Source organism: Maniola hyperantus, chromosome 18, assembly GCF_902806685.2.
Source record: "Maniola hyperantus chromosome 18, iAphHyp1.2, whole genome shotgun sequence".
NCBI classification, from domain to species: domain Eukaryota; kingdom Metazoa; phylum Arthropoda; class Insecta; order Lepidoptera; family Nymphalidae; genus Maniola; species Maniola hyperantus.
Window position 1 is genome coordinate 9,857,796 of NC_048553.1, and position 25,533 is coordinate 9,883,328.

Here is a 25,533-nt window from a genome sequence, read left to right on the forward strand (position 1 = left end):
CGTGGCCGCCATTTTAGTGACGTCAGCACTAGACTGAAGTTTCGAGCTGATGATAATATATTTTTATTTCGGCTGACGTCAAAATGACGTCATTTCGAGACATGGAGATTTTGAGACATGGTTCATGGGACAAGTTTTTCGTACTCGAACCGTATATTGCCTTGCCTGCAGGGCAGGTGTTTTGCATCATTATCGTAGCTTAATTATTGTTCATCTTATTAAGTACATGTTTATTCCTCCAAGTCATCTTGATAAATAACTAGGTAGCACCGACCACTAGGTAGGTAGGTATAGAGTAGGTTTAGAAATTAGAAAAAGTTCCACCAGTTATTGGTCTGTGTTGTGGCGACCAAGGCACACGAGTAGAGTAGATTTCTTATCATTAGACATCTTGGATTTCGGTATACCAAAATCCAAGATGTTCGCCTCGGCCCGCAGGCTGCAAGGAACTTAATCAATCGCCATGCTTCGAAAATAATTAACATTTTTAAATTGTTCTCTTCACATAACTATGACGTCATACTGAAGGAGGTTTTCTATTGGTTAAATATCACGCCATACCTCCGTTTATAGATGATGAGATCACCTTTCAAATAATTGTTAAGACCGTGTGTAGCGCTGTAAAACAAAAAGTACTTTTGTCAAAGTTAAAAGTAGGCGGTTAAGACATTTCGTAATAAAAATCTTAGAAACTCTCAGGAGAAGGGCATCCCCAAAGAGACGACTGACGTCATCGTGCAAACTGCATGATGAGTCATCATTGTTGTGCTCTCATTCATGTTTAATTTCTTTTGAAGCGCTTTATTTTGATATTCCTGTCATCAATGAACTGTCAAATAGAACTTGTAGTTTGATTGCGATAGATATAAAGTTGTGATTAGTTGTGATAATACTTTGCGCGTTCTTGGAACAATTACGTAAACTTGTTTGTGTGTTTTTTGGACTTTTTCAAGAGAGCTAATGACGATGAAGCTGGAAATGAGTGATAGTCATTCCAACCACTCGGACTTCTCCTGCGAAAGTAGCCAATCTTCGCAAGGATCCTCCACAAATGATTTCGTTTCTTCAGTTCCGACCACGAGATCCCTACTCGCAGTAAGTCCACATTCCTAAGTCACTAGAATTTTCCTTTTTGCCACTTGATTAAGAATTATACTGGATTGATTAGGTACTAAAACAAACAAAATACCTCACTTTTTAACAAGTAGATGTAAGGTAAAGTCATCTCATCTCCATCGCTTGTTATCAGAATTGTGATGGTGATAGCTACAAAATTTGATGATAATCCTTATGTTAAATGTCTTTGAATGATCCATAATCAACAATAATTACTTGTTTAGATTGAAATATAGCATTAAAACTAAGTAATAACCTAGTAAAGTTATTACTGACTGATGTATGATGAAACTGCCTTGGTCTAAGAACTTTGAATATGAAGTAAAAGTCTAAAACTCTGAATCTGTTTTGTACTGGTTTTATTGATTGAAAATAAGCAGGTAGGTACCTACGAAATTAATTATACTTATTATTAATAGGCACATCTTCCTGGTTGCTCTTAATTTTGATCAAATGTTACAATTTTAAAATCAGGTCAATGTTTGTTTTTCCTTAAAGATTCAACAATTTTGATGTTGTGAGAATTGTTTATTATGTAGGCAGGCTACACATACACACCATTAGGTATACTGTCAGTCCGTCAAGTTTGCATCTTTGCAACTTTGCAGGCTTGACCATGGAAACTTCATCACATTGGATTTGGGAATGTCAGTTTGTATCACAACAAACTGTCGATTGTATCTAACATCAAGCCATCATGCCAATTGGGTCCAATCAAAAAGTATACAGCGGTACCCATCTATAATAATATTAAAAAGAGGTAAAGTTTGTGTGTAGGAAGTAATCTCTGGAACGACTAAACCGATTTCGAAAATTCTTTCACCAGTAGAAAGCTACACTATTCCTGAATAACATAGGCTATATTTATTTTCAAAAAATTAGAGATCCCTGCGTAAATTGTAATAAGCTACCTGTGTGAAGCTAGTTTTGAATAAAAGGCTTATTACTTTAGACACTATAACTATATGGTGTGTGGCGGACATTATTAAAACGGCAGTGATTTCTGTTTATTTTCCCGTTTGTTATTAACTATTTACTGTATTTATTGTAGTTCCTATAATTAAGGTAAATAAAAAGGGAAGTTCCACCAGTGCCAGCTGCCAGTACCAAATGTTTGACCCATTATAATCCTATCTTCTTCTTCCTTACCTTATTCCACGCTACGTGGGGTTGGCACAACATGTCTTCTTCTTCCACTCACTTCTGTCATTCGTTAACGTATTATCCACCCCTTTTACACGGATATCCTCTTTCACACAATCCATTCACCTTTTCTTTGGTCGTCCTCTCCTCTTTTTTCCTTCCACATTATAATCCTATACTTAGTATAAAATAATATACTTTTACTATTATTATTAAAATCCTGATCTTCTCTTGTTCATTAGTTATTTCATACTAATTATTTGTTTTAGAGATTACATACATATAAACTCATGAACTAACTCTTAACTCTTTGTAATATTAGTATAGATACTAGATATGAAAATAGAATGAGATAACACCTTGAAAGATAAGATAACCATGCCTTATAATAATTATGAGCCTATCAAAAAATATCTGATATTTCATATTAAAAAATGTGAATCATTTTAACAAGAATAATAAGTAATATTGACTTGTTATCAACAAATTCTGTACAAACATTTCTATTTTTAAAGATTTAATTATCTTTCATTCATTTACTTACAATAATATCAATATTTGCCTATTGATAATTCCTTCAAAATGGTTAAAAAAAGGAATCCTTAATGGTGTGACTAATCTGTGTGCCTCACATGGTTATTTCAGTAATTAACTAATAAAATAATAAAAAATAGCACATTTTTGTTTAGAAATCAGCCACACTTTTGCAAACAAACTTAGTATTGTGGCCCCAGATAAAAGGATTAAGAATTTGTATTTGAGACTAGCTGATGCCCGCGACTTCGTACGCGTGGATTTAGATTCTTAAAAATCCCGTGGGAACTCTTTGATTTCCCGGGATAAAAAGTAGCCTATGTCACTCTCCAGGTCTTTAACAATACCCTTGCAATAAATCACGTCGATCCGTTGCTCCATTGCGACGTGATTGAAGGACAAACCAAAAAACAAACACTTTCACATTTATAATAGGGGTAGTGATGTTAACGAAATAACAATGTTTAGTCCATCAGTGGGTGAGTCTGACTTGCACTTGTTTTAAATAAAATAAGTAAATAGCACAAACAAAATAAAAAGGCCAATTTTCCTTTATTATTCACATTTCATTATTGAACTTTTTTTTTTTTTTAAATCTTTTATTAACAGGCTTTTATGGTGCTATTATTATTATAATATGGGGTAGGTAGGTGTTGTGTAGGTGTTACACATTATAACATAACATAAAATGTTATCATAATTTTGTTATAATTGTGGTATGTTTTTGTTCAAGGAAACGTGTATAAAACTATATTATATTATGTGTAAGCAAACAAGGCATATTGATATCAGGTTGTTATAATAAGCAATGTTGTTTTGAGTGGAACTCCATATTCCTTATATAACTTTGCTACTACATATTATTATGTATACTTAAGTAAATTATAATTAGTATTCTGTATTATTATAAAGTACCTACTACCTTTAACCTGTGATACTTCGTCCGCGTTGATTTAAATTTATTGAACGTCCTGTTGAAATTCTTCAAAATCCTTTTTTGGTCAGGGATGTTAAAGAGATATTTATCTACGCCCAGCAGTTTTACCTGTACATTGATAGGTATGCCAGTTAGTTAGTTTTCTTTACAATTGGATTATATGGATTTCGTTATTAGGATTTTGTACCCGAAGGATGCCAACGGGACCCTATTACTAAGCCTCTACTGTCTGTCCGTCCGTCCGTCTGTCTGTCAGCAGGCTGTATCTCATGAATAGGTAGGGAGTTGTCACAGAGTCTGTATTTTTATTGCCGCTATAACAACAGATAATAGAAATTTCTAAATTCCCGCTATGAAAATTAAAAAAAATACATAGTGTCATATTTTGTAAGATGGTACGGAGCCCTTCGTGTGTGAGTCCGATTCGCACTTGGCTGTTTTCAGGGTTCAGTATCCGAAGGGTGCCCACGGGACCCTATTACTAAGCCTTGGCTGTCCGTCTGTCCGTCCTTCGGGTACGGCACCCTAATAAAGTTTTTAAACCCGCTCGGTAGAAAACGCAAATTTAAAAAAAAAAAATCTATGAGAAATTACAGAACATACATGAGTATTTTCCAGAAAGGAACCTCCTCTTTTTAGGCGTCACTATTGAGGCCATCCTGTAGCATATAGCAGGAAAATGTGAACCGAGGAAGGCGAAGGCGATGACCGACCGCAACTGACGTCATAGATTCGTGGAAAACTTAGTTTGCCCACGCGCACACTTGTTCTTGTACTCGTATAATATTATCACTGCTCTATTACACGAATTCTTTATCTACCAAAGCGATTCCCTTATAAAAGTTACGAGCTAATGCCCGCGACTTCGCCCGCGTGGATTTAGGTTTTTGAAATCCCGTTGGAACTCTTAAATTTTCCGAGATAAAAGTAGCCTAGGTCACTCTCCGTCCATACCCATGCAAAAAATTCACGTCAATCCGTTGCTCCGTTGCGACGTGATTGAAGGACAAACCAACAAAGCAACAAACAAACACACTCTCGCATTTATAATATGGGTAGTGATTTACTGCATTTATGCCGTTTCAGTTAAACAGCGTTAACAATTTTATTAAACGACTTCCAAAAGTAGGTGGTTCTCAATCATAGGAGAACTAGCTTATGCCCGCGACTTCGTCCGCGTGGACTACACCAACTTCGAACCCCTATTTTACCCCCTTAGGGGTTGAATTTTCAAAAATCCTTTTTTAGCATGCATATATATATTATGACGTAGGTATCCGCCTACGTCATAATAGCTTTCTGCATGCCAAATTTCAGCCCGATCCGTCCAGTAGTTTGAGCAGTGCGTTGATAGATCAGTCAGTCAATCCTTTTAAAAAAAATCCTAGGGTTCCTATAATGTCGAAATCTATTCAAGCATTTCGTAGTGATGGTGAAATAAAGAAACTCACATACATGAACCCTGAAAATAATATACTACACTCCTTTGGGCAATCATGTATAAATTTAATTTTTTTAAATTGAAATATTGTTCTAAATTTTTTTTTATGTGAAAAAATTACAATAAAGCTTAAAGCTAGCCTTATCTAAAATTACTATACAAATCATGCCCGCGTGGAATGGTGCCAAGAATACTGGCTGCATTTCCGCGCTGTACAGCCAGGCTGATTCGTTGCGCAAAAAATGAGCCATCCCTTCCGTCAACAGATGAGGCTCCATGGCCCCAGGGTCTTCACGGCAAACGGAACAAAAATGTAACTCTCGATAAGAGAGGCATACTTGCGCCGTTTGCCGTTTTCAGCTGTTTCTGCTGCGGCTCCCGGTCTTGAGAGGGGGATTCCAACATCAATGTGTCTCCCTGATATGACACGGGGCCAATGTGTCAACGCAAGTTGCGTCTCATATTAGCGCCCGTCCTCGTTATTCATTCTTCTAATAATTATTTTATTAGAATCCATTTCGATCGCCTTGACCTTTATTTATGTAGAAACTGTGTCAATCTAGAATTTAATGGGAGCTAAACGTACACACATCTGCAACCAATATAATGGACTAAGAGCCAGCGCGTGCCAGACCTTCGTTATTTTATTAAAGCTAAAAGTTTCTCTGCGTATTGTCCTTAACACTGGGAGGAACGTTTGTTTATATCATGGTGGCATTGTGAGATAACTTAAAAAGTTTAAGGGTGTCTGGCAGGGGGTTGCAACGATACTACGTGTCTGGCAATGCATGACGTGATTTCTAATACTATTCTGAAGAAATATAAATAAATTAGAAGTTATACTTTGACGTAAGTTTTTTTACACATTTCTTACCTGTTATCTCCCAAAGCTACCATAATCCAAACAAACGTTCCTCCCAGTGTTGCGGACAATACGCAGAGAAACTTTCAGCTTTTATAAAATAACGAAGGTCTGGCACGCGCTGGCTCTCTCTACAAGTAGGTACATCATACATACACTCGACCAGAAAGTAAGTAATAACAAATACCTACTAACCTAAATAAAATGCAGTATAGGAACAGTTGCGGGCAGTAATTTCTTGAATGAATATTTGTTGTGTTAGTTTTTGTGGTTTTTCAAAGAATAGGTAACAAGGTAAAAGGTGTTTATTTCTTACGCCTTCTGCTACGAGTCTCATCTCATACCTACATTAAGGGAAAAGGAAAGCTTAGTACAGCTTAGTAGCACTGTAGTAGATACTACAACTTTTATAAGTAGAATGTGTAAAATTCTCGGTTTTCGGATTTATTCCTTTACTTGTGCTATAAGACCTACCTACCTACCAAATTTCATGATTCTAGGTCAACGGGAAGTACCATATAGGTTTACTTGACAGACGACGTACATACGGACAGACAACAAAGTGATCCTATAAGGGTTCCTTTTTTCCTTTTGAGGTACGGAACCCTGCAATAAAAAATAAAACATGTTTTATCCTTCGCTGCATATGGCACTGAAGATATAATAGATAGGTAGGATGACATATTGTATTGGTCGGTACATCGTCGACGCGTTTTCAAATAATAGACGTCCACTGCTGGGCATAGGTTTCTTGTACGAATCGTAATAATACACGATTAGGTACATTAAAATTACTGGTAAATTAAAACTACCTGACTATTCATAAGCACTTGTAAAAAGTTTACATGAATAAAAAACATTCTATTCTACATTTTTCTCTTTATTTTTTAGGGGTTTAGTCAGAGGTGACTATGTTACCCCGTCCCCGTAAGTTTTATTAGATAATACTTGATAATAATAATTTGTACGCCAATTTTAGGATTTAGGCAACTCATGTACCTACTTAAGTTTCCAATTCAATAAATATTCACCATACTCAGGATTGCTTAGTTATAATTATTTATAAATTTTTCAATAATCTAAATTGCGTTTTTCGAAACTTCCTTATTGATTTTAAAGCTACTAATCTTCGTAAATGATCAGTTGTTGTTCGTGTATGCTAATTAGGTTCAGTTTTATATAATGACATGCTTAAAATTAACGTCCACTTCATTTACAATAATTCTTATATCAACAGACGTAGCTATTTACAAATTGCTTTTTAAAGGATCCATTATTTTTTGCATATAACTTTGGGCAAATGTTGGAGCCTAGCTTAGGTACAAAGGTATTAGGAAACTCTTTAACACAAAAAATAGTAGGTATTTTAGATTTATTTAAACATGGCATACCCCAAAATCATCGTTCAAAGATTCAGTATTAAGTAACTATTAAGTATCAGGCAATCTCAATTCTCATGACACAGTTTTCGAGTTTCGTTATTCAATATAATATGCATGCAAAACTACGCATGATGCTATTAAAAAACCCCGGTCAAGTGCGAGTCGAACTCGCACCCGAAGAATTCCGTACCATAGTACAAGAAATAACACCTTTTTTCTGTAATTTGACTACAAATACACGGTTTCCGGATTTTCCCCTTGTGCTAAAAGACAGTACTACCTGCCAAATTTTATGATTCTAGGTCAATGGGATACCTATAGGTTTTTATTTCCTTGGCCGGTCTTGACAGACACGACAGACAGACAGACAACGAAGAAGTAATCCTATAAGGGTTCCTTTTTTCTCTGGAGATACGTATCTCTAAAACTGATTTATTTTGGTGCCATTATTGAATTTGGACAGCTTGCAAAATTCCTCCGTAACAGACCAAGAGCTCCGATTCTTACCCTTTTCGCCCCTATTTTCATATCGATATTTTTCATGATAGGTATAAATTATTTAAATTAAAGTCAGGGTGCAAACACGTAAACATTGTAGCCATGGCTACGGGTAGTGAGACCACGTTTATTAACGTGTATGATTGCATAGTTGTTTCGGAGAAATGGGGTGAACTTGATCGCGTGTCCGTCTGTCTAACCCGAACCTTGAACTGCTGATGTGGCAATGTTACACATTTGTTTTCAAACGCTTCCTCATATTATGGATAGACTAATCTCGATTTGTGTTGCAGTAGCATTGTTTGGAAGATGTATCCGTAAGAAAGTCCGCGACTTCGTTTTATGACATAATAATGTTTGTAGTATTTTTTGTTCGAAGGAAACGCTCCCAAAAAGTCTTCAGCTCATCATTTCATGAAAATATTACTTACGTTCCCGTAGTAAGAATAAGAAATTGAAATGTTCAATTTATTTTCTAGTTTAGATCAACGGTAGAAATATATTTACATCCTCATCTTTAACCCTTTCAAAATCAAAACAGCTTACATTCATAGACGTTGTTTTCCTAAAAATTTTCATTTCGATTTCAACCGATAAACAGGTTTTTCCTCAAAATGAAACATCAATAGTACTTTTAAGTTTAATTCTTATCACAAATTGTATCACTGATAAAAAGAGGAAATCCCTCAAGTGTCTATTGAAGCTCGCTAGCGTTTTTGAAATATTTGATACACTTTCGTTTAATTCTGCGTAAGTTATGATGTTATCCGTGGATGACATCACGTAGGTACCTTCTTACTATATCGTGTAACAGCCTGTAGTATTACCGTCAGACAGCGTGGTTCCAACTTTTACTATTAATGGGCTGTACTTTGTACAAATTACTACAAATTTTTAAAGGCTTCCGTACCTAAAAAAAAGGAACTCTTATAGGATCACTTCGTTGTCTGTCTGTCCGTCTGTCAAGAAAACCTATAGGGTACTTAATGTTGATCTAGAATCATGAAATTTGACAGGTAGGTAGGTCTTATAGCACACATAAAGGGGAAAATCCGAAAACCGTGAATTTGTAAAATAAATTAAAATAATATGTTCATCAACAAATAATTAGTATTTTCAACTTAGTAAGATTACTATATTTACCAAGTGGGGTATCACTGTAGATTGTAAAACAGATTTTTATTTATTTTTACGCATAATAGTTTTTGATTTATGGTACAGAATGTCGAAAAAATACTATTGTAGTATGGGACCTGGGTGCGATTTTTACCGTTTTCCAGCTTCCTCAATTTTTATTATAAAGTGCCTCTATTTATCCAACCTTCTTTGAGAGGTCTTTGAACCCAAGACGTTTTTTAGATCATCAATACGCAAAAAACCTAAAACCTATATTTTACACTTTCACTCAGTCAAACTTACATAGATACTGCACTCGAATCCACAGAATACAATTTCTCAGTGAATTCCAAAAAGCTACTAAATAGTCAAATACAAAATAACGTAGTTTTCCATTATGCAAATTCGTATTCTTATTTCGCCAGTCATGTCTTGTAGAACTATTAATTTTCCTTTAGCATATTTTTTTACCTTCCTTATTTTTTCCTTAGCCAAAATCATGGCAGATTTCAGACAAAAAGAACCTGAGGCGTTATAGAAAATTAAAGGTTACTATACTAAGTGCTTAGGCCTATCTGAAGCGACACATTTTAACTAAATCATAAAATTCTAATCGCTTGTATTATACAATCAGTATTTTATGTTTCAAAAACTGTTATACATGAACTATGAGCACAGGAGTTTATACCTGCCCCCCGATTGTTTAAGAATAACCATTTCATGGCTATCGCAATCGTCAAGACATTCTGCCCTTTGATTGGTTGATTCGCTGTTTACAGTTTTTCACAGCCAATCAAAGGGCAGAATTTCTTGACGTTTGCGATAGCCATGAAATAGTTATTCTTACACAATTGGGGGGCTGTTTGGAAAAGATTTTGGGTTGGGCTACCACCTTTTTGGTATTATATACATTTACCTACTGACTGACTGGCATACAACGATATGTTTACTACTATCACAATCTCAATATAACAATGATCTCTTTACTATCCGCTGTTTTGTGTTCTTACTTCTTACTAATTTTGCAACTTGGTTGAAAGCATCCAGTTTATTTGAACTGAATGAAAATAAGCAAAGGTGCCCACACCTTTTCTGTATTTGCCAAACCACCGTTTGTTACATAAAATGACTTTACCAATACCCTGGAATTCAAACGACTTAGTTGGAATTTCCGTTTTTCTGCGGCTCTGTTTCCTAATCCCATTTGGCAAACGCTTCGTATTTTTCTTCAACATAAATCTCAGCATTTATTGAATCAAAATATTTACACCGCGCGCGTTCATGGAGAAAGTATTCATTGAATCATTGAGTGTAACTATAACTAACTACTTACTTCAATATGCAAAAAAGTTTTTTGGCCCGGCTAGCGAATTGTTGGAATACTCGGTCGCATAGGACATTACGTTACCGAAAATGTGTTTTGCGCCTGCGCGGTACGCTCGCCACCGATCATACAAAACCAGCTGCGAACGTGCTAACTGACTCAGTGTGATATTAAACATTCTAGCTACGCGAACGTATTTGATAGAAACCTACGCATGAGTCATTCTGTTATCAAGTAGTGTTACTGAATTGTCACGCCGCGCCTGAAATTTTTCGGACTTTTTGGACTTATTTTGTTTTGATCCCTCACACGTGCTTGGTTGTGTCAATTGTTGTGAAAGCAGTCTTCATGTCTCAGTTGGTGCCGTACCACCTCCTCAGCAGCGAACAAGACGACAGTCTCATGTTCGCCACCATGTTCGACTACCAGATGGACGATTACAATAAGCCAAGGGTAAGTTGATATTTGATCGTTGATTTATCATTGAACGTCAGTGTTCATTCTGAAGTTTGGGGTCGGTAGTACATCCGTGACGCGAATAGTAAACAACTTTCCAAACTTACATGCCTTGCTAAATTTTGAGCGTTGAATTCTGTCTTTTATTAAATATTTAATGTAAAGTAAAAGTAAAATACGCTTTATTGTACTTCATTCCATTGTTGTATTTAATTCCTTTTTTTACTATTAGTTGTAGTAATAGTAGTAATATAAAGCTTTATTGCAACAAAATACAGCATATTATTAATATAAAATAAGGTATTGAATTAAGATTAGATTATTTTGAAAGGAATAATTTGATTTTAACCTTGACATTATGTAACGTCGTTCTAAATTCAAAATACCGTATCCTTCTTGTTATCTTCGCTTTATCAGGTTTGCAAAAGTATAATAAGTAAACTTGGTGAAGACCGAAAAATTAATTACATGCTTCGTTTCAGACTTTGTCCCACTTAACTTTTAGTTATGCATTGCATAGCAATACCCGTTATGAACAAAAAATATGATAGCAAATGCTGAAATGCTTTGTAAATATTACACGTTATATGATATTTAGTTAAGTAAACTATAATATATTATGCAATATAATATATGGCCCTAATTAGCTTCAAAAATGCACTCTCAATTGGAATACCGTTGGTTATCATTTCGAACTTCAAATGCTTGAGTGATTTTATTACTTAACATTAAAAATAAATTAGGTTCTATATAATTTTATTGCAACTGTTTTCGATTCTTTTTTTTTGAATCTTACACTTTTATTTTAAAAGAAGTTCGTCTGGTTTGCGATAGATGGCGTTACTTGTCTTTAAAGTCGTAAGTAAGTATCGTTGATAAAACGATGCTTACCTGTCTGATAACATGATAAAGTTTTATTGCGTCATCATTATTTGTGTCTTCAGTGTAAGAAGTTTTCAGTTTCCTTATTTCCTTATTCAGTTTCGTTTGATTATACTGAAGTGTTTCAACACTTCAGTATAATCAAACGAAACGAAAAATTCAAACCACTATAGAACAACTCTATACAATATTTCTATTAGTAGGTACATGCCAACTTTAAGTTAAATGATTTATTGAATACCTACGTAATTTATTTTCTTTTATAACATGACTGATTATTATTTCATATATTTCGTTTTGACCCATTTAACCTTTAGGTAGGTACATGAAATAAATCTACACGTTTTATTAACCTTTATAAATAAACTCATCATCTTTAATTCGTAATGGTCATTAGCAGTGGCGTGCCCAGGAGTTCAAGCCAGGCTATGCATTTAGGTTTGAACTTATTTTACGGCAGATTATAATGAAAAATAAGCATTGCTTTATTACAATAAGGGTAAGCAGTGCGTTTATGCCTCTATAAGCTGCACGCCACTGGTCATTAGTCATTACTTTTTTTCGACAATAAAGTAATGCACCAAACGAGTATTGGCAAATGGCAGCTGCGAATTTGTTTTGAACGGTAAAACATTAAACATAAAAACTAGAGACGTAACAGTTCGTGCCAGCCGATGACGTCACGCGATGACGTCACAATCCCCACTCCACTGCACATTGAGAACTTCTCAGAAGTCTGGCGACTGAGCGAGCTACTTAAATTAATTTACGGCAATCCATATGTACAATAAAATTCCGAGGACAGGTTTAACTTTTTGTTTTATAAAATTGGAGTTTCCTTTTTTATAATTACGCAGCGTTTTTGTAATAAACGTATTTTTCCTTATACCGCTCTATAATATTGAGTTTCACAATAGGTGGTGTGAGTTTAATCACGTAGTTATAACATAAAGGTGTTGTTTATAATATTGTGGTTGTAATTTTGATTGCATCGTTCTATAAATTATTGCTTGGCTATCATTTTGATTGAATGTAGTGTATTACTATTTAAGTACCTGAATATGTAAAGGCATCTTTTGTTTCGTATGCATATTGTTATAGTTTTTGCTAAGGAGTTTTACTGTTTTATCCTACCTCAACAATGCTTATATTGTTTTACTTTTTCCAAAACAGTTTAAAAGCCTATATATTGAACTTTGCCTTTTTTAATATCCCTGCGATCTCTAGTCCTATCCTAGAGTATCTGCGCGTATTCTGGTTGCGCCACTCTGTTTTAGTCTATGACGATTTTTTAAGGTTCCATAAATGATCCACTTCAGCGTTAGAAAGAGAGATACAGAAATTAATCTTGAAACATATTTCTGGCTTTTCTTTTACAGTGCCGTTAATTGTTGTCGATATTCTTTTGTCTATCAAAAACTTAATAGGCAATCAATCTAATGTTGTATTGATGTATTACTTTGCGTCACTGACCACAAGCTTGTATACTCTTCAGACACGTTCGTAGGTACATATGTAGGTACTAGGTACTAGGTAGTAAGTAGCTGTGCATGAATGAAATCCTTGGGTATTACCAATGTGGTGCAAACCTACTTACATATTACCTGACCTTTGAAATCATCATTACATTTATAAGATTGATCTTGCCCTTTTACCTATTCTTATCCAGGTGCATAATCTTTTCATGTCGCTTTATCCAAAGTATTATTTCTATTGAATCCACCTAACGTATTCTTGGCCTTCTTTTACATCCTTTTCCACTTAACTTTCAATAGTAAGACTTAATTTCTCTTCACTTTGTCTTTATTAAATTAGCTAAATTGCACCTTTATGCTCTATATATTATATGACTAGCTTTTGCCCGGGACTACACAAATTTCAAATCCTTCAGGGGGTGAATTTTCAAAAATCTTTTCTTAGCGGATGTCAACGTCATAATAGCTACAGAAAAGATTGCCATGCGGCAATCCACCCGATCCGTCTAGTAGTTTGAGCTGTCCGTTGATAGATCAGTCAGTCAGTCAACTTTTCCTTTATACTTATAGTATATTTAGATTTGCTCTATTTAATCGATCTAACGTATCCTTGGCCTTCCTTTTCTACTTGACTTTTAAAAGTTAGACTTAATTTCTCATCTAATGTCTTTATAATTAAATTAAATTAATACCACCGTAATTTTCTGTAGTAAGTCTTCCGGAAATATACGATTGTGCTCTAAAATTTAATCCATACGACAATAGATATCGTGGTCAGGACTTTGATCAACTTATTGCATTGGCCGTTCTCGTACAACTGATCTTTTAAGATCTGATAAACGAGTCTACCAGTTGCGCAAGAGCACAACCGGACTTGTCGGTAGCGGCGCGCCGGTAGCGATGTTAACCTTTGCGAGGCGAAAACTTCAAGTCCGGCTGACTTGACCCACATCGGGCTTGTGAAATTTCTCCTGCACTGTATTGCTTCCAAGAACGCACGTCCGCCTGGGATTCCCCACACGCTATGCGCGTGCGCAACAATTTCCATTTTAATTGCATTTCAGAGTTTTGTTTCCTAAAATCTAACACCGACCAACTATATTGCTTTGCATCATAATAATACCTAGTTATTATGATAATCAATTACTTCAGTAGTTGCTCTGAGTGTTTGATAGATAGGTAACAATTTACAATATCTTTTACAATTATTTGAAACAAGAGTTAATTGGCATCTTCTACACCATCACTTTCCACCACGTGTGATTGTTATCAAGCGTGTGCCTTAATGAATTTAAAAAAAACCTCGTACTGGTTGATTCCTTGATAAAATTGTTTCAGGAGCTGCAAGCTCCTGTAACAATTTTTTTACTTTTACATTTTCCAGGATATGTTCTGACTAGATTTTCCGGGATAAAAGTAGCACGGTCTCAGAGCTTTTCGGAAGTCGGTTCACTTTTTTAAATTGTATTTTATTTAGTGTTTATGTAGGCTTGGAGGAAACTGGTACATTTTAGTAATAATTATGTCACTCTTCAGGTCTTTAACTATGTCGGCCAAAAATTAAAGATTTAAGGACAACCCAACACACAAACACTTTGGCATTTATAATATGAGTATTGAGTAGTAGTAGAGAATAAAGCACAAGGTACAAAGTGCAAAGTGTGGTAATATCTACTAAAAGTTGTAACACGGCCTGTGTTCCAATTCGTAGGTTCCTATTAAATAGTAACCTGATTATGACATGATTGGACTAACTAGTTGAATCGAGCAGATGGGTTTGGTTGACCGACACCTATTAAACGACTGCAGCCAATAAAGGCCGGATGTGGACAATTTGCTCTAATTGTAGGCGACTTAGAATTGACCACAGGAAAGTACTTTGTCAAGAAATGACTATGATTATTTTGATCAGTGTTGGCGAAATATTTGGTTATGGACAGTAACTCATATTTGCTGGTTTTTATTAAAAGATATTCGAAAACCGTTCAGATAAGATTTTTGATGAATTAAAAGACCCTAACAAAGTATTACATATTTGAAATATGAATACCTAAAAATAAGATTTGAATATAATTTTGTTCTTGCGTCGTTTGCTGAATTTGTACAAATAAAGTAAAAATTCTGGGAAGTAAACAAACTACGGTAGGTAGTAAATGGTTTTCCCCGATTCTTGAAAAGGGGTAGTGTTGAAGATAAAGATAAAATCTTTGACCTTGTCAAGCCTTCATGCCTTTTGAACACACGCCACATAAAAGTATGCCATCATGAGATTACCATAATTATTATGTAGTAAGTAAATAATCTTTATTGTGTACGTGAGCTCCTAGAAATCTTCGTGAGTCATCGAAGACTTAGCCAAGTCGGAAGTAGGTATCAAACGATACCTTTTGTGGGTTTTAGTTGTATTAATTCACTTATTAATTCAGCAATAACTTTGATGTGGGTTTAGTTCTTTTGTTCTTTAATGTTTTTGTCGAGCTTTATTTTCGTAGTGTTAACCTCTCTTTTACATGTTATGCAGATAGCTTAGAACTGGTAGTAGTATCTACTTTGAGCTTATCTGCCAAGTTTAAATTGTGTTTTCAGTAAATTTTCATTAATAGATTTGTAAATATTACAATAAAACTTAAAGTAAAAGGTTACTTTTAAGTTTTATTGTAATATTTAAATAAGGATCTCTACAAGCATTGATTTATCATGCCCGCGTGGAATATTGCCAATAACACTGGCTGCATTTCCGCGCTGGAGAGCCAGGCTAATCCGTTACGCAAAAAATGAGTCAGCCCTTCTGTCACCAGATTTGTAATAATATCTATATATGCAGGTACATCCATAAATTAATTTGTTAGTAGGTACGTAATATGTATATTTGCTTAAATTTGTATATTAGTTTCAATTATACCTATACTAGTAAAATTACTCCAAATTGGAAAAATCTGTATGCTTTCTGTAGCTAATAGAAAAGTTATCAATTTTACAACATCATATGTAAATCTCAGCATTACCAACAATAAAAGTGGAAGAGGCCAGGGCAAAACCGCAGAAATAATAAAATATTTAAATAGTAGCTCGGAAGTGGTAGCGGTGGAAGCGCCATAAACTTAGTCGTCATTTAAGTAGTTGCACAAGTCGTAACAATAAAAGGTCGGGATTGACTTCTTTATTGCCTCCGTCGAAGATAACTTGACCAATGTTATCCATTTTGGTCCATTACATAAAGTGTTGTCCATTGTCTCCCGTACAGATTTCTCTGTTTTCTTTACAAGTTACAGCCCGAAAGGCCCTTACAAATCTTAAGTGATTGTAGAGTGGAGACTGCTAAAAGCTCTTTGTTATTTAGAGAAACCGCTTGACGAAGTCCGTTGTCCGACATTGGTTTGGTAATTTCAATTCAGGAAATAATTACGTCTTTTACTTGATGCTTTGTTAAAACCAAAAGATTTGGCCCGCATAAAAAAGGATTAATTATTTCATTTTAATTACTTCTCAAAAAAAGTGGTTGGTATTTTCCACTAATTATATATGTACTTTATTAAGTGTGAAACAATCTTTTGGCACTTTAATTAACTGAACATTTAAAACGCACCCAATATTTTTATGAACAAGTACCTATCTAAATTCATGGTCCATTTATAAGCTTGACACCATTTGACGCGTAGTTTGGAAATAATTTATGCTAACAAAAAAATCATAGCAATAATAATAATAATAAGTGTCGGTAAAAGTAGAGTTCAATAGTCTGTTAATCGTGTCATTAGTTTTTAGGGTTCCGTACATCAAAAGAAAAAAGAAGCTCTTATAGGATCACTTTGTTGTCCGTCAATCTGTCCGTCATCTGTCTGTCGTTAAACCTATAGGTTTTCTTGACAGACTTCAAGAAAACCTATAGGGTACTTCCCGTTGACGTAGAATCATGAAATTTAGTAGGTAAGTAAGTCTTATAGCATACGTAAAGGAATAAATCTGAAAACCGTGAATTTGTGGTTATGTTAAAAAATTAAAATATGTTCATGAACAAATAATTAGTATTTTCAATTTTCAAAGTACCTGTACATTCTAAAACAGATTTTTATGCATAATAGTTTTTGATTTATCGTGCAAAATGTCGAAAAAATACGAGTGTAGTACAGAACCCTCGGTGCGCGAGTCTGACTCGCACTTGGCCGGTTTTTTAAAACAGGAGTGCCTCTAAATAGGCACTTTTAACATTTTAAAGTATTGTCTGTACAAATGGGAAATTATGTACGGTCATAACTCAGCTCTCACGGTTTGTCAAGCTTTGTTGGCTACGAGACGCTATTTCATTCCGTCTGGTTCACTCTGGCCCTGTCAACTACAGCACCACAGTTCACTCTAAACCACCCACATCGATTTGACACGTCAGTTTATATTTACATTTGTCCAATTTTATCTTTAACATTTAAAAATGAAAACAAAATATATCATCTATGAGTTATATTCTGTCTTCCACAACTTATTCAGGCCGTCACCTGTCATTATGAGTTATGACAAACCCTTTTCCTTAAAGATAATTATTATTTAATACATCACTTTTTGCTACACCCCTTATAAGTCTAACTTAATTAATAAGTTTTCTACAAGTGTCTAGGTACATTGGTTATATCAACTTAACTTTTGTATCACTATGAACCTTATTAATATTATTGTTTGCGAAGGAATGTTTCTACGACAGGAAAGAATGTTCTCACACATACGTTTATGTACTTATAACTATATATGAATATTATCCTTTTATATTATTAGTCACTTTGCGGCGTTTATTACTTAAATAATATCTAAATTTTTTTTTTTTTTAAATATTCATTATAGGTATACGCTTGACCACAATCACACCTGATGGGAAGTGATGATGTGGCCTAAGATGGGACGCGTTTACCTAGAAGATGCCTATTCACTCTTGTTTTAAAAACAAAGTTTTCTCTTGCGATTTAAGGTTCTAAAGATTTGTTGGAATTTCTCAATATTATTTCTTAGTGGAGTCTTTTGGTCTATGTTATAGTGAAAAAGCACCTAAATGAAATTCTCAAGCTAGACTCAAGGCTTTGAGCTGTATGTCGATAATTGATGTTATGTTAGTCAGCCAATCAATGTCGTCTTTTCTATACTATGTTACCTATATAAAGGATTTTTGAAAATTCAACCCCTAAGGGGTTAAAATAGGAGTTTGAAATGCGCTTAGTCCACGCGGAGCGCGTTATCGAGCATAAGTTAGTTATACATATACAATATACATACATAGATGACACAAATGAAACACTGAAGATAAAATGATAAAGCACTCCAGGAATTTGTATTGAGAAAACAAATACAGAACATTTAAATGATTTTACGCTAGAAGGTCAATTCGTATTTGATTGATGCTCCCGGGTTCGTGCATTTTAGTCACGCCCGCCACCCAGCGGTCAAACAGACGCAATTCGAATTTAAAATACCCATACAATACTACAATATTTGACTTATGGTTTACAATTCTATGAATTCTTTGCCTATTTGCTAATTTTTATCTTCTACCATTGTTTGGCTCGAATGTCGGTACTTTCAGTTGTATGATTCTGTTTGCTTCTTTATAGCTCACAATAAGTTGTCACGGGACAGTACCGCAAATATTTGTAAAGTTGACAGGCATTAACGGGATGCTTTAGAATTTCAACAATTGCGTCCCAAAATTTTGGTGGGTCCGTTAAAGGTAGCAACCGGTGAACGATTGGGTGTCGAGACTGTCGAGTGACTCATACAGCTGGCATGCAAGGCATTTGTCGGACATACAAAACATGCCGCCGACAACTACTGATCTTTCTACATTAATTATGATATGTTTTTTAAATTTTTCTAAATTTTTCGGAAAGTTGTGTCAATTTTTTTTTGTTGCAACAAAGGATTCCTCGTAACGGGTCGCGAACTCGGTTTTCTTTGTTGCACAAAGCAATAACAATTACGTCACAAATAATAAGCATGTTCATGTACCGATATTGACAACAGCTGCTAAGTCCTTGTTCCGATTATGGTCATGAATCGTGCTTACGGCTCCGCAGATTACTGACATTTTCCACGTTTCCGCCTTGACTGCCTTATTAAAGGATGTCATACTTACTGCGAGCGCACGTGCGTTTGATTATTGTTATTAAGTCCTATGCTATATTGTATTAGGTTTTAATAGAATTCTACGTAGGCCTCATAAGGTGCACAATGGAATATTGCTATAGTGTGCTAGAAAGACAAAAATGCTATTACGCACGCTTGTTCTATGTTTATGTTCTAGGACCACTGATACTTTACATTCTTCCTTGACTGCGCAAGAAAACTTACTGTCTTAGAACAATGAGCTAAGGTAAATATTCAAATGATTAAAATGTCTTGTTTTTATACTATCGGTGATTTACTGCGTAGAAAATTGTACAAACACAATCCTATCTACGCTGTACTTTTAAAACGTGTTTTGGTCACGAATAAAGTGCGAGTAGATAACAATATAAGGTTTAATCGAAGTTCTCTTTTATCCTGAGCGTTCGTATTAGATAAAAATATACATTTGTCAGTTCCGTGATCTATTTTGTTATTATCACAAACCAGATTTCATCGGGATTTGTATTGAATAAAGATCGCTCCTGCCTACAACAAAAATTGTGATAGACGGCACAATAAGCGTACTTCCAATACCGACGCCATTATTTAATGAACCCTCGTCAGATGAAAAGGTCAAATTATTTGAAAAGATTAAGCTCGTAATTTATGTGGGCCTAATGTATCTCGCCAGATTTCTCGGTTGACGGACTGCGCTGTATGACATTGGTCTCCTGTATCACAAAAGATATCTTATTATGTGTATAAGTTTTTTTGTGTCCGGCCCAGAAATCTGTCTTGCATTATATTTTAAATATTGTGATGCTTCTTGATTGGGTGATTGTGAGTAGCGCTTAACGTTTGCCTCGATCAAGCCTTGCATTAAATTACTTCAAAGGCATGTATAACAAATTGTCGGGTTCGCATAATTTGCGCGGATGTACCAGTTTGAGAGTAATGCACTCGTAAAGGTTTACGAGTGTGGCTGCGTTTCAACGTCAATGTTATTTAAATCATTTTTAAGATTCCCCTCCACCATCCCGAATGGGTTTACATCGCCAGTTTTATAGACATACGATAATTCAAACTTTACAACACTCCGTTGAATTCATACGAATATTGTAGCTTCGGCGCTATTTATATGAGTGTGTTTTTTGTTCATTATTTAGAAGAATTTGGCGCGAATCGGTCAGTTCCAAGGTCGTTTTACCTTGAACACGTTTATTTAGTATCAAATATTCATATCGACTATATATTTACCAGCACTAATATTATAAATACATTACGTACCTACCTACTACTATATATTTAGAGTAAGATTAGACTTTAGACTGATATTAAATATGAGCCAGTGGTAATATTTGCTGCAATTCTTCGAAACCAATTTCGCATTTAGCTACTCCTACGCGGCTATAATTTTTATAAGATTGCGAAAGGTCAGACGACTCGAGTTCTTCTGATCTTGATTGAAATTCATTTCAATTTACTTGTAACTTTGACAACTCTATTTGCTGAACTTATTTTTTGTTACAGTTTGCTCAAGGTAGCTTATTGTTAACTAATGGCTTAGTTAAGTTACATTGTTCGCTTTTGTAGTGAGTAGTTTCCAAGTGTGTGTTCTCGTATATCGCTGTAGACTACTGACTTATTTAAGTTAGCACATTACTCGAGTTTTTTTTACTATGTTCTTGTGTTTTATTATGACGATCTCGTCACGCTGCACTGACCACTTAATTGTGTTCTATAAAATTTCATTCTATCCTCAATGTATCTCTGTCTGTCTCCCATTTGCGGTCGATCGGTCTGTATGGATGCAGTATATCTATTTATTAATAAAATTGTAGGACATTCAAGGATCAGCTCATGTTGGTAGAAGGTCTTCTTAGAATAGAAATCAGTTTTCAAGTTTTAGTTCGCAGTATTCCATGTCATTTACGAGTTTGTGACGTCCTATCAGTCGCTAACAAATTGCGGTTGATTTACCTGGTCCATATTTTGAAGTCGTAACCGCAAACTTCTAGGGCTGTTTGTTTTGCTCTGCTTCATTTTGTGGTCACTTATCGTATCGTTTTGAGGTACTGCTTCACGTAAACATTAGATTGCAACACTTCAGAGGTGGCCAATGTTAGCGGCTGCTCGCGCTCAACATGTCTGCACTAATTTAATTATTCCGTTTATGTAGTGAACGGATAACGTTGCATACTGAATTTCTGTTCGCCCGATGTAGTTCGGCCCAATTAGGAGGACACTAAAAAGGTTCTGCGTTTGTTTGGGCCTCATTGTTCTCATCGGTTTCTGGGCTGGCGCGGCGGTTTCGCAATCGTCGTCGTTTCCTCGTCTTTTTAAGGAGTCGAAAGTTGTCGATTCTGCAGCGAGGCGCCTCGCTGCGATGCAGTTGTGCAATTGTGCGTGGGTGCGGTGCATATTGCGCCTTGCGGGGGCCCGTCTGGCGGCGGTGGTGCTCGGGGCGGCCGCGGTGGTGTGTTGCACCGACGGCGCCGAGTGGGGCGTAGGCGTCGCCGGGGGGCGTCGCGCCAGGCTTATCAGACGGCGGCGGGGCCGGCGGCGCGCGAGCCTCACTGCACGCTCCACCGCTGACCGCGCTCCTCGTGTCAAACACGCTCGCTGCCACCGGTTTTAGATAACAAAAACCTTTGTCCAGTCGAAGCATAATATTTACACTCCGCGTCCTCTGCGCCGCGTACTTTCTGAGGGGTTTTCCGACGCCGACCGACATCTGTCAGTGGTTTGTTATCGTCGCGCGCACGCGTCCCGCGCCTGTTGTTACGAGTTGCGACAAGTTTTTGGAGATATCCCGAGGAAAACACGAGTAGTAAATAGTAAAGTTATTTGTGAAGTGTGTTGTTACTTGGATTGCAAATTGCAGCTGCTGGAATTTGGTAAGTGGGTTTCTGTTGACATACATAATTGTTTGTAATCACTAATTACATGTCAAAAGGTGTCATTAAAGTTCATTAAACTTGGTGAACAGATTTTATGTTTATAAGTTGTTAATTCGTAACTGCATTTTTCTCATTACAACAGATTGCATCATGACCTTACCTCTAACACTTTTGGCAAAGCGTTGAGATTTGATTTTAGCCGGGAAGTTTTTATAAAGCGTGTTGCAAAATTTTTAATCCGAAATGCTTGTTGTTTATGTGATCTTCACTTTGTGTGAGAGGGCTGCGGGCGGTCGGCGCACGCGCATGTGACGCCGCGACGCCGCGCGCCCCGTGTCATCGCTCGCGGTCAGTTGAACGAACCCTCAGCCGGCGTCAACCTTGCCATAATCGCGATTATTTGCATCACCATTGTGCCAACTGAGGCCTGTGAGCCTCAATTGTCTCTCTAAGTAGAAGGATGCGCACCTTGTACCTAACAACATCAATAGCCATATCAATGACATTACAGGCTACGGGAGCAACTGACTGAAAGAAATTATGCTTCATGTTTCACAATCAGTTGAAGCCTTAGTGCCAAGTAAAGCAGCAAGGCTTTGACTGACTCTCGGTAGATGGATTAATAACTTAGGATCTTAGACCAAATAGTTGGTAGATCTAGATACCTACCTACCTAATATTGATCTAAGATGCTAGGTATGCATTACTTACTGTATCTTAGTAGCACCCCGCAGACGCAGAAGAGATGCATCTGACTACAGGTGCCGCTTTGATTCTTTTTGAAAATCATTTTTCTCTTTTTTATTTTTATTTTTTCTTCTTTATATTTTTCTTTCATTTAGGACTTATATTATTTTCCTGAGCATAGTTGAGATTTTTTAGTGGTTTAAATATTAATGATATTAAACCACAAAACCTCAACTATATGGCTTAAATCCTCAACCCCTCTGGCTCTTGTACTTTACCTTTTGAGGGATTACCCATAGGTAAATTACCTTCTTTTAAATTCCCCTAAGAAAATAAAGTTTTTCTACAGAACTTCGAATCCCACACAAATATATCGTTGTATCAAAATATTTTAAGTATACCTGCTTATCATTACATATCTTTGATTTCAGGGAAGTTACACCTATCAATTACTATCAGATGTAAAAGCTTCATAATATACCTACATATCATTATGTGGGTAGGTACTCGTATAGTACGCGACAGGTTGAGGATTGAGATGGCAATCGGGGAGGGAACGCCCCGCACACCCGCACATCTCCCGCGTTAACTCGGTGCGGACGAGCGCGGGTGACATGCGGGTGTGCGGAGCGTCCCCCTCGCCTCATACCCTGATTGCCATCTCAACCTATCGCGGACTATAGTAAGTATGCCTATAGAATTGTTGATTCTTACATGCCCCGGTATTGTGATATCTTATCTAGGTATTTGTTTCCAGATTTCCTTTTTAGGTAGGGCTGCAATTTAATCTGCAAGTCTACAATAACAGCAAGTAGATAATGCCATGATAATCCAAATGTTAAAAACATTCCAGTGAAGTCAATTAACTAATTAATGAGTGAGTTAGGTAATTTCCATTTCCGAATTAAATCTACCTATTTAGAAATATTTAAAGAACAACTTTTTAGAACTATTTTGAGTAGGTAAAATAAGTATCAAAGTCTAAGTCAAATATTTTATTCAAAATAGGTAATAAACTACACTTTTTGATGGTCGGTTGTTGGATTTGTAAGATGATATAGTGGTAATAATTTTAACGCGAACTTAAAACTAAAGCTACGAGGGTTCCAAACGCGCACAGGTTTGAGAAGAGCCCACAACAAACTCAGCCGGGTATTTTTAGGGTTCCGTACCTCAAAAAGAAAAACGGAACCCTTATAGGATCACTTTGTTGTCTGTGTTTCTGTCTGTCTGTCTGTCTGTCTGTCGGTCTGTCAAGAAACCTACAGGGTACCTCCCGTTGACCTAGAATCATGAAATTTGGTAGATAGGTAGGTAGGTCTTATAGCAGGCATTCGGGAAAAAATCTGAAAACCGTAAATTTGTAGTTACATCACACAAAAAAATTAAATTGTGGTCATGATCTAATAATTAGTACTATATCAAGTGGGCTATCATATGAAAGGTCTTCACCTGTGCATTCTAAAACAGATTTTTATTTATTTTTATGTATCATAGTTTTTGAATTATCCTGCAAAATGTCGAAAAAATACGACTGTAGTACGGAACCCTCATTGCGCGAGCCTGACTCGCACTTGGCCGGTTTTTTCTATAAGTAGGTAAAACAACTTATACCTGCCTCGTAACTTCTCCCGTAGAACATGACCTTCCTTCAATAGTTCCGTCAGCATCATCAACCCATCACCGGGTTCCTCTCCTCTCAGAATGAAAAGGGTTTAGGCCATAGTCCACACGCTAGTCAAATGCGGATTGACAGACATACAATTTTACGAACCTTTTGGAGAACTCTCAGGCACGCAGGTTTCCTTCACCGTTAATAAAATTAATTGCTTAAAATCAGTAAAATGCACATGCCTTACTCCGAAAAGTCAAAGCTATATGTAGTTCCAATAAATCATTTCCGAAGACTTGTTTTGTTCGCAACAATATGCCTACGTAGGTATGATAATAATATAAAATTTTCCATTAACTGTTCTAATCTCTCCTTCAGATGCCCTCCAAAATTTGCGAAAAATAGCTTGTACGCTAAGCCTTCTATGCCTAGTACTAAAATTGTTATTAAGTAGCCTTTGTATTGTAAGTATAGAAAAAAGGAGTCTATCTAAGTTTTCTATCTAATATTCCCCTTTCCCCTCCAATTAAGCGTAGAGCTTGTGCTAGGAGTAGGTACGAGAATAGTGCAACGGGTAGGGTTTGAACCGGCGACCTTTCGGTTTTCAGTCCGCAGGCATGCAGGTTTCCTCGCGATGTTTTCCTTCACCGTTAAAGCAAGTGATATTTAATTAATTAAAACGCACGTAACTCTGAAAAGTTAGAGGTGCGTGCTCGGGTTCGAACCCCCGACCTCCGATTAGAAGGCGGACGTCCTAACCACTAGGCTATCACAGCACGTTAGTCTATATCGATTTATAAATAATGTTATTAGATAAGATTACACGTTAGGTATACCTAGGTGGAGCTCGTATTAACAACAACAGTGGACTTTAAGTGTGCTCTAGCTATGCACTACAAAATGATAACGGCAAGGACTTTAAAATTCCGGGTTGTAACTGTTGTACTTCAATATAACAAGGTCCGTATTATATCCCTTCCTGTTAGAATAGGAGACGGTGAAGCTGACAAGGAATAACTAGCTTAATAATTCGCTGTAACCCACCAAAATAAACGTATGGTACAACGTGCAGCATGTGACATGC

General features: G+C 36.1%; 1 protein-coding gene across 2 annotated transcripts in view; it reads left to right on the top strand.

Annotated features, from left to right (window-relative positions):
- The first annotated feature begins 650 nt into the window (after positions 1–650).
- Positions 651–25,533, top strand: part of LOC117990567 (transcription factor kayak-like) — a 75,895-nt gene continuing 51,012 nt past the window's right edge. The window contains exon 1 of one of the 2 annotated variants that reach the window (XM_034978026.2): positions 651–1,095. In XM_034978026.2, coding sequence (XP_034833917.1) covers positions 961–1,095 — 135 coding nt within the window. In that variant the 5' untranslated portion in view covers positions 651–960. Of the gene's footprint in view, positions 1,096–10,509; positions 10,807–25,533 lie in introns of those variants that run through there. The other variant, XM_034978027.2, reaches the window with a different exon arrangement.